We start from the raw sequence: 10,425 nt of genomic DNA on the forward strand, positions 1-10,425 counted from the left end.
ATAGCCCAGTTCGCGGATGACACCGCTCTATACAGCTCCGACTTAAACTACCGGAACGTTAAAGCTCGACTCCAAAAGGCAGTCAGTAGCCTAGGCCACTGGTTCCGCCTTTGGAGGATAGAGGTTAACCCGGAGAAAAGCGCAGCAGTGCTCTTTCAAAAGTCCAAAAGGAAATCACAATACAAACTTCGACAGACTGAAATAACTCTTTACGACCGCCCCATTCCCTGGCAAACTAATACCAAGTACTTGGGTGTAACCTTTGATGACAAGATGAGCTTCGCCGCGCACATTCGTAGAGTCCGCAAGAACGCAGCGTATGTGCTCTCCCGTCTTTACCCCATGATTTGCGCAAAGAGCAAAATGTCACTTCGACATAAAGTCACGCTATACAAAACGTGCATCCGCCCAATAATGTCTTATGCCTGTGTTGCATTTGCACACCTGCCGCCCTCCTCTCTCAAACCTCTCCAAGTCCTACAGAATAAGTTTATGCGTACGGCCACTGGCTCCCCGTGGTACATGCGCAACGTGGACCTCCACAGAGACCTCCAACTCCCGACAATAGCTCATTACTTTAAACAGCTTTCCAAAAATTATTTTGAGAAAGCCATTAGACACCCCAACCCCCTAATAGTTGAGGCAGCGACTTACACCCCTGACCGAAACGACCCCCCAGATAAAAGACGCCCTAAGCACGTCCTTAACGACCCCGACGATCAAATCATGACCGACAATGCACCCTATCTCGTAGGGATACACAATTCAACCTCATCACAGCGTCTTCGCCGGCGAAGACGAGGTCCCCGATTTCTAACGTCACCCGGACGTGGGCTCACGCCACGGCCTCGGGGGCGTACGGACTAACCAACAAAACCGACAACTCCACCCATCCCAACGTCATCCTAAGCCGTGGTCCGAGCCTCACAGGAGGCGCCCTTAGGAGGACGTTGCCCCCCGACCTCTCGAATTATTTCTTCGAGCCCTAGGGCTCACCCCCAGGCGGAGCTTCGCGCTCGCCAACCCCCCCGGTGACGCTGTAGCGGCCAATAGGGCCTACGCAGCATAGTCAATCCGAAACAACACAAAAAAAATGCTCGAGACGCACTTCCACTCTACGGCTCGAGGCGAGCGGACTTCCGTCCGCCTAACAAGAAAAAGGTGTTTTACTTCACCCCTCCCCGCTGTGGTCTCTGATCAACCGATCCACCACAGTGCATGGTCCATCGAGCGCCGGATAATAAGAAGCTGGCAACAACAATCAACATCGAGCCGTCAAGAAGTCAACGTCACCAGAAGTCTGCCTAGCTGAGAAAAGGAATCCATCACGAGCTGCGGTGCATTGAAGTGGACTCCGAAGAGTGCCGCCGAAGACGCAACAAGTGAGAAGATCGTTTCGTCGACTACAGACTCGAAGGCCGACAAGCAGAGGAAGAGGAATCCAACACGCTGCGGGTGCATTGAAGTGGGCTCCGAAGAGCACCGCCGAAGACCGCAACCGTGGGAAGATCGCTTCGCTCCGCAAGACCTTCACAGTTCGAAGTACAAGAAAAGGTATCGACCCATCGCTGCGGGTGCATTGACGTGGGGCTCCGACGAGTTCCGCTGAAGACCGCGAAGCCTGTTGGGGAGGTCGTTTCTTTACAGCGAACACCCTAAGCGGTTTTACCGCGCTTTTCTGTCTGCCACCTAACGGTGCCAAACGGCAGACAGTTAAGTCAACGCCTCACGGCGGGAGCAGTATACCGGACGATACTGCCAGCTTGCCTTCATTGGCTGTTAGTCTGGAACAGTCCGACCGCGCCAGTACGGTGCACGTGAGTTGGTGGCCTCCTGGAGGGCCCGCACTAGGGTAGTCGAGCGTTCCTCTCGCTACCTGCGCACACCAACCGCGTGTTACTCTCTGCTGGGCGGTTCCTACCCCTACCCACTCCTCACTTTCCATCCCTGGGAGAGCGTGTTCCTCGGGACCACTCGAACAGGTCTGATAGGGCCGATAGGGAGGTAGGGAACGTAGGGACGTAGGGAACGTAGGGAAAAGAAGACCAAAGATGAGCCACGTCGAAACAAGGAGCAAGAAGGCCAAGAAGGACTCATCCGAGGAAGAATCAACACAAACTAACAGTACGGACGTTACTGGCAACACAAAAAGCACGGAAGACTCCGACCGAACCGCCAGTACCGACCAAACGGAAAACACAGAAGAAACTATAACGATGGAAAAGAAACAATCTAGAAGAAAAGCTGGTTCACGCACCTCTGTAAGCAGACGCGCCGAACTACAAGCTAGCATACAAGCCCAGGAAAAAAGACTAGAGGCAGCAAAAATCGAGGCCGAGCTAGCCCAAAAAAGACTAGAGCTAGCACAACTAGCAGACAGCTCTGACCAAGAGGAAGACCCAGAACAGATCGAGAGAGTAAACAATTGGGTCAGCAAAAACCCAACGACCCCTCGCGAGAACGATGCTGGAATAGAAAACCTAATGAAAGCCTTCCAACAACACAAAATAGAAGTCGCACCTAGAAAACCACCAACCTACATGAGCGACCTTCCATACTTCGACGGGGATCCCATCAACTGGATCCCATTTAGCAAACATTTCACCAGCACAGCATCACACTTCATGGACATAGAGAATATAGCTAGAATAAGAAGAGCCCTCAAAGGACAAGCCAAAGAAGCAGTGAAGTCACTCTTATATACGAGTTCAACACCAGACAACATTCTGAAGGAACTGGAAAGACGATTCGGACAACCAACATACATCATAAAGGGACTACTAGCTGAACTACACAAGCTACCTAAAATGACGGAAGACCTGAGAGGTATAGGAGCCTTCGCCAGCGCAGTATTTAATGCAGTGGACACCATCAAACAACTAGACCGAACAGAATATCTATATGCCACCGAAATAGCCGACAAAATCATCGACAAGATGAATACGCTAGTCAGATTCAGATGGCAGGAGTTTAGAGCAGACAGAAAGAGAGAGCCTACCCTCAGCCTGCTCTCCGAATTCTTAACCAAAATGTCGAACGACTTCGACGAACCTGGCCCAAGCTATTCAAGACCAAAACCAGAAAACAACAAACGCCCATTCCGAAAGGCGAAAGTCAACGTCGTCCAAATAGAAAGTGAGTCAGAGCAGTCGGACGACGATTACGACAGCGAATTCGAAGAAGAAATGAAGATAGTGCTAGCCGCCTGCGCAATCGACGAAGAAAAGTGCCTCTTGTGCGAACAGGCACACGACATAACAAAATGTAACACCTTTCTGAGAGAACCCGTGAAAGATAGATGGGAGACGGTGAAACGATTAAAAATGTGTTTTAGATGCTTAAAAACAAACCACAGGCATCTATCATGCAAAGTGAAACAATGCGCAAAAGAAGGTTGCAGCCGGAAACACCACGAGCTTCTTCACCAGGAAAGAAAACTGGAAACAAATAAAATTGTATCAGTGAACCACATAGGCACATCACGAGCCTTTCTCAAAATCGTACCAGTAGAGCTGCACGGACCTAAAGGGTCGACGCGAGTGACAGCCCTACTCGACGAAGGGTCCACAGTCACCCTACTATTAGAAGAAGTCGCCTCACAAATAGGAGCCACAGGCCCCAAAGGAAGCCTACAAATCGAAGGCATCAGTGGCCACCAGATAAGGACCGAACAATCTTCACAATGTAAATTAAGAATAAGAGGCTTGTGCTCAAGGAATTACGAAAACCTGCAAGCCCACACCATTAACCAGCTGAATCTGAGACCTCAATCTGTAACGAAAAAAGACATCGAAGACTGCCCTCACCTCAGAGATATAGAAGACCAACTCATATACGACGGCTCGCCACCCACGCTACTAATCGGCCAAGACAACTGGCACCTAATAGTAACACGGGACCTCAAGGCAGGCGATCCAACGAAACCAGTGGCGTCGCTAACCAGCCTGGGTTGGATCCTACACGGGCTCAAGACGGAAACGCCCAAACCAGTGCTTTTCACAAATCACACCTTTGAAAAAAAAACTGAGGATATAGACGAACTAATCAAATCTCACTTCAGTCTGGACTCGTTAGGAATAACACCCAAAAAACCAACAAACGATCCCGAAGAACGAGCACTAGCAATACTTGAAAAAACAACTCGAAGATTGCCCGAAGGCAGATTTGAATGTGGACTGTTGTGGAAAACAGACAACGAATCCATGCCATTGAACCGCCGAAGCGCACTGCGCCGACTAAACGGCATAGAAAACAAGTTTAAAAAGAACCCAGAATTCAAAATAGACTACAGCAAACAGATTACAAACCTTTTGGCAAACGGATACGCAGAACCAGCTGCCACAACACCAACATCACCGCGAACCTGGTACCTACCCCATTTCGCTGTAATACACCCGCAAAAGGGAAAATTAAGGGTTGTATTTGATGCCGCCGAAAAGACAAACGGAAAGAGCCTAAACGACGCCCTACTGGCCGGACCCGACCTACTTCAATCCCTGTTCGGAGTCTTATTAAGGTTCAGGCAAGGACCCACGGCTGTAGCAGCCGATATAAAGGAAATGTTCCTGCGAATAATAATTCGCGAAGAAGACAGAGACAGCCTACGCTTTCTTTGGCGAGAGACCGAAAGCGAGGAACCAAAAGAGTACCGAATGAAATCCCTGATATTCGGAGCAACATCGTCGCCCTGCTCAGCGATCTACGTAAAAAACCGGAACGCAGAAGACTTTAAATCAAAACATCCAAAAGCAGTGAACGCAATACAAAGGTGTCATTACATGGATGACTATCTACAAAGCTTCGCAACCCCCGAAGAAGCCTTGGAAACGAGCCGCGAAGTGGACAAAATTCACAAAAGCGGTGGATTTGAGCTGAGAGGTTGGACATCGAACCACCCAGACGCAATCAAAGACCTAGAGACTGACCAACCAGAGCACAAACATATTGGCGATCATGACAAATACGGAAAAACTCTAGGAATGATATGGCAAATAAACAACGACGCCTTGAAATTCACCCTAAATCTCCGCAACACGCCGGAAGATGTGATACACGGTTTACGGCCGCCTACGAAGCGAGAAGTAGCAAGCGCCGTCATGTCGGTATTCGATCCTTTGGGCCTAGCCACTCCGGTCCTCATCCAAGGAAAAACGCTTATACAACACCTATGGCGCACGGGTATAAGCTGGGACGACCCCATACCCGAAGACATGATAAAACCGTGGACAAAATGGGTAAACACCCTAGAATGCTTAGAAGACCTGAACATACCACGATGCACACATTCCCAAGACGAGGGGGAGCTACACACTTTCGTAGACGCCAGCGAAAATGTTTACGCAGCTGCAACATACTGGAGAACGATCGAACAGGGCAAAGTCGTCGTCAAACTCATAGCGGCGAAAGCAAAAGTCGCCCCGCTCAAGCCAACTTCGATACCGCGACTAGAACTCCAAGCCGCACTGCTGGGCTGCCGCCTAGCCTCGAGCATTCAAAACGAAATGGATAACTCCGTCAAAAGGAGATATTTCTGGTCAGACTCACGTACGGTGCTAGCATGGATCAAATCTGACCCACGCACTTTCAAAACGTTCGTCGCGCACCGACTAGCCGAAATAGAAGATCTCACTAAAACCAACGAATGGAGATATGTACCTACGAAACATAACGTAGCCGACGATGCCACCAGAAACCCACCTAAAGACTTCAATGTCGATCACAGATGGTTCAACGGACCCGAATTCCTGAAATACGATTCCGAAGAATGGCCACAAGATAAAAGCGACCGTTCCTTATTACCTACGGGCGAAGAAAAAGTACAAACAGTCGCAACAATACATCACAACGAAATGCCGATACTTGATGTAAAAAGGTTTTCATCATGGACACGATACCTACGAGCCACAGCCCGCTTCTTGCAAAGCGTCGACCGCTTTAAAGCACTTACCAAGAAAACCGAGAGCACCGCCGCTACGAAGCGCATCACGAAAGACAAAAGCTGGAAACCTCATAAAGATAAGACGAAGCGACAAAATCCACCGACCAATCAAACTCAAAACAAACCGGCAACCCCGCATAGAATAAAGCTAACACACGATTACATCGAAAAGGCCGAGAACCTGATAATCCGAGCCATCCAAAACGAAAGTTTCAAGACTGAACTCAAAACTCTGCAAGAAAATAAACGCCTCAATAAAACATCACGCCTTGGAAGACTCACCACCGTCATAGAAAATGACATACTGCATCTGCAAACTCGTCTTTCTGCTGCTAAAGACATAGCGATCTCCTACAAAAAACCTATTATACTCGACGGGAAACACCCAATCGCTCGACTAATAGTGAAACACTACCACCAGCAGTACAACCATGGCAACCACTACACCGTGATGAACGAGATACGCCAAAAATTCTACGTGACATCTTTGCGAAACACTGTGAAATTAATAGCAAGAGAATGCCAATGGTGTAAAACTCACAAAGCTATCCCTGCTGCAGCACCAGTTGGAGACTTACCAATAGAACGACTGAAACAGAAACAGCATCCGTTCACGTGTACAGCTGTAGACTATTTCGGTCCGATAACCATTACTATCGGAAGAAAGACCGATAAACGATGGGTGGCACTATATACATGCCTAACGACGCGCGCCGTGCACCTGGAAATCGCAACATCATTGTCAACCGACAACATGATGATAGCACGCCGAGGGACGCCAAGAGTCATATACAGTGATAACGGAACCAACTTCATTGGAGCCGATAAAGAACTTAGATACGAATTCAACAAAATGATAGAAAAAACAGAAGAAAAAGGAATTCAATGGAAATTCATACCTCCTGGAGCCCCCCACATGGGCGGAGCATGGGAAAGACTAGTGCGATCAGTAAAGACTGCATTAACTGCAACTCTGAATACTCGACACCCAAAAGAAGAAATACTGCATACGCTGTTGTTGGAAGCAGAACATCTCATAAACTCGAGACCAATAACAGACCTCTCGCTAGATCCAGATGAGCAAGAAAGCTTGACCCCCAACCACTTCCTTATCGGGCGATCAAGCGGCTCTCATCGCATGGGCGATTTTACCGACAGCGAACTTGTTGGGCTGACTACCTGGAAGACAGTACAAAGGCTTACCGACCACTTTTGGAAACGCTGGCTTCTAGAATATCTACCTACCATAACTCCAAAATATAACAATGGCAAAGGTGGATTCATCAACCCATCCATTGGAGACATTGTCATCATCATAGACAATTCTCTTCCACGTGGTACTTGGCCAAAAGGCGAGATCGTGAAGACTTATCCCGGTCCGGACGGAGTAATCCGAATAGTAGACGTCCGTACTGTTGCCGGAATACTGAAGAGATCAACTTCCCGCCTGGTGAAAATCACACAATCTTCTTCCGCAAATAATGGTGCTCCAGATTCCATCTTCGCACGAGGGGGAGACTGTTGAAGATTGCAACAGCCATTGGCTCGAGACATCGAAACAGCTCGCTAGGAACATTACTTTTGCCAGACTAGCGCTCACGCCGGGCAACTTTTTATCTATTTTTTACATTTACGAGATTAAAAGCTAATAGCTCGATACAATCGCTACTATTGCGAGACCTACGCTCGCGGTGGTCATTTTTTTTGCCATTTTTTATGTACCTACAATGTTTAAAATCTACTTTGCGGGACCTCTTCCCAGACTATGCTGTGTAATGTAATATTATTTTGTTACCATAGTAGAAATCTATTTAAATTATATATCGAATCAAAGATAAGAGAAAAACCTGTATGAACACTCGTTTTCGATACTTACTTATTAGATGCATGCTTAGACACTAAATAGAACTTATTGTACATACCTACTTGTAAGATGCTAGATAGGACATAAGAAATAATGTAAATACTTTCATTTTAAGACTAATTTTATATACTTACTCATTGGCCAAACAGCCACCCCCTTTTAAAAATGTATAGAGGCATCGCCATCTCCTTTCATAATTAACATAAGCATTTTTATTAAAATACTACCAAAACTGTGTAACACTTACTCTCCCATAGCTGTAAGTTACCGCTTCAATTGTTAAGATTAGACTGGGAGCCATATTTACCCCCACCACACAAATTTGCTTTGTATGATTTTTTCAATAAAGAGTTTCGGAATTTCGAACGCCTCCGACCGAATAAAAGCGGGCACTTTCAGTGCTCGAGACGCACTTCCACTCTACGGCTCGAGGCGAGCGGACTTCCGTCCGCCTAACAAGAAAAAGGTGTTTTACTTCACCCCTCCCCGCTGTGGTCTCTGATCAACCGATCCACCACATAAGTACTTAACGATTAAGCGACTCTGAGTACGGCAGTATCACTGTTGACATAGTTTGTCATACTCGTAGGTTGAATTTAATTTAGTGTCTAACAATGGGACTCATATTATTACTGAAATATTATATTAAGGTCAACATGGATCTATGAGAGTAGGCACCTAGTATACTCCTTGGATCTATTATCCCTCCAAGTAGGTCACCTATATTCCCTTAAAAATATCAGATGAAGAAATGATATGATGATTTATTTCCTCAAATACTTACTAACAATAAAGATCAACTGTATTCGTCAGTTCAGGAAAATGGGCCCTTAACAAAATATTCTACTACAGTACGCGGCCAAAAGTAATGTACATCGGCCTTTAGAATGACATATCGGCTTTGTAGAGCGTTAGTCTCTGTCAGTCATTCCTATATGACGTTTTGTCGGTCTCAACGACAGAGACAACGCTCTACAAATTTGATATGTCCTTCTAAACGTCGATGTACATCACTTTCGGCCGCAAACTGTATTTTTTTCATAAATAAATCACATTAACAACTCAAGTATGATAATGTAACGGCATTGCTCAGTGTATGCCTAACCCCTATTTGCTTGACCCAGACACTCGAGCGAGTCATATCCTGACCTCAGTGTAATGAAGGTTCAGATCAAGGTCACGATGAGTCAAAGTGTGATCGATTCACGAGTTAATGAAACTTTAAATTGACCACAGATAGATAGTAATATTCTAAACTAAGTAGCTGATGCCCGCGACTTCGTCCACGTGGATTTAAGTTTTTGAAAACCTCGTAGGAACTATGCCTATGCCACTCTCTAGGTCTTTAATACCTATGCAAAAAATCACGTCGATCAGTTGCTCCGTTGCGACGTGATTGAAGGACAAACCAACAAGCCAAGAAACCAACAAACAAACTCACTTTCGCATTTATAATAATATGGGTAGTGATGCGAAAGTCTGTCTATTTATCTGAGGCCTACAGTTTTGATTGGCCGAAGGCATTGCTGCAACAAGTATACCATAATTTCAACCAATCACAACTATTGGGATATGATTGATGCAAGTTTTCCGAAATCGACCTAATGGTTTCACTTGGCTTCAACTATCAAAAAAATATTGCTGTTCCTAATATATATTTTTTTTTTTTTTTTTTTTTTTATTAACTATCAAATATTGAACATTTTACAAATACTTTTAACACAACAAAAAAACCACTAAGGTTTAGTATGTTGCTTATCATTCCGTCCATTAATCGATTTTGGGTATAGTGCTACCATAAATAATATATACATTATGTATAGAAGCACTAGCACTAGGGAGCGTTACATGATAATAATTTGTTATATTTAATTTTTCAAAAATGGGAATTGTTAATATTTGTTTTGAAAGTATGATTTTAACTTGTGTTTAAAGTTAAATTCGGTTAGTCCTGACCTAAAAGTATTATCTAAACTATTTATTAGGCGAGGGATCATGTACGCGCTGGTGCGCTCACCATATTTATTTTTTGCAGAGATGGTAACTAGTTTTTTTTTGAGTTACTTTGCGTGTCTGAATTTTGTTAATAACTTCCTTTTGCATGGCTAAATTAAAAAATTGTTCTTTTAGGATCGTAAGTTGAACTTTGTCATAAATATTAATCTCTTTACAATACTTAAATATAAGATTTTCATTATTTTTTGCAAGTAGTTTAATATTTAGAGGAACAATGGTTTTTAAAATCCTTAGTTGCAACTGATAAACATGTTGTAAGTGCGACTTGTCGGTTCGACCATAGCTACTCAACCCATAAGCAATTATGGAGTCGGCAAGAGCATTGTACAGCATCAATTTGACTTTAAAATTTAACCTCTTTCTAATTATAAATAAGTTTGCCAAGAATGCTCTGAGCTTATCACAGACATGCTTTATGTGCTCATGCCAGTTGAACTTATGGTCAATTATTAATCCTAAGTATTTATGCGAGTTAACTATTTCAATAGTGGGACAATTACAGTTGCTATGTGGTTGGTGCAAACAGTTATGATTATGCGCAATAAGTTTATGTTTTAACATGCTATTAGCTTTTAAATTTGGTGAATGTATGTGGACTAATTTTGTC

At 44.9% G+C, this 10,425-nt stretch overlaps 1 protein-coding gene across 1 annotated transcript; it reads left to right on the top strand.

The window, feature by feature from the left end:
• Positions 1 to 425: 425 nt before the first annotated feature.
• On the top strand, positions 426 to 7,821 carry LOC117996034 (uncharacterized). Its single transcript, XM_069509240.1, has one exon. It carries the CDS (start codon positions 2,052 to 2,054, stop codon positions 7,461 to 7,463), a length of 5,412 nt encoding a protein of 1,803 aa, XP_069365341.1. The 5' UTR covers positions 426 to 2,051; the 3' UTR covers positions 7,464 to 7,821.
• The last annotated feature ends 2,604 nt before the right edge of the window (positions 7,822 to 10,425 follow it).

The sequence above is a fragment of the Maniola hyperantus genome, unplaced genomic scaffold (genome assembly GCF_902806685.2).
Source record: "Maniola hyperantus unplaced genomic scaffold, iAphHyp1.2, whole genome shotgun sequence".
Classification (NCBI taxonomy): Eukaryota; Metazoa; Arthropoda; class Insecta; order Lepidoptera; family Nymphalidae; genus Maniola; species Maniola hyperantus.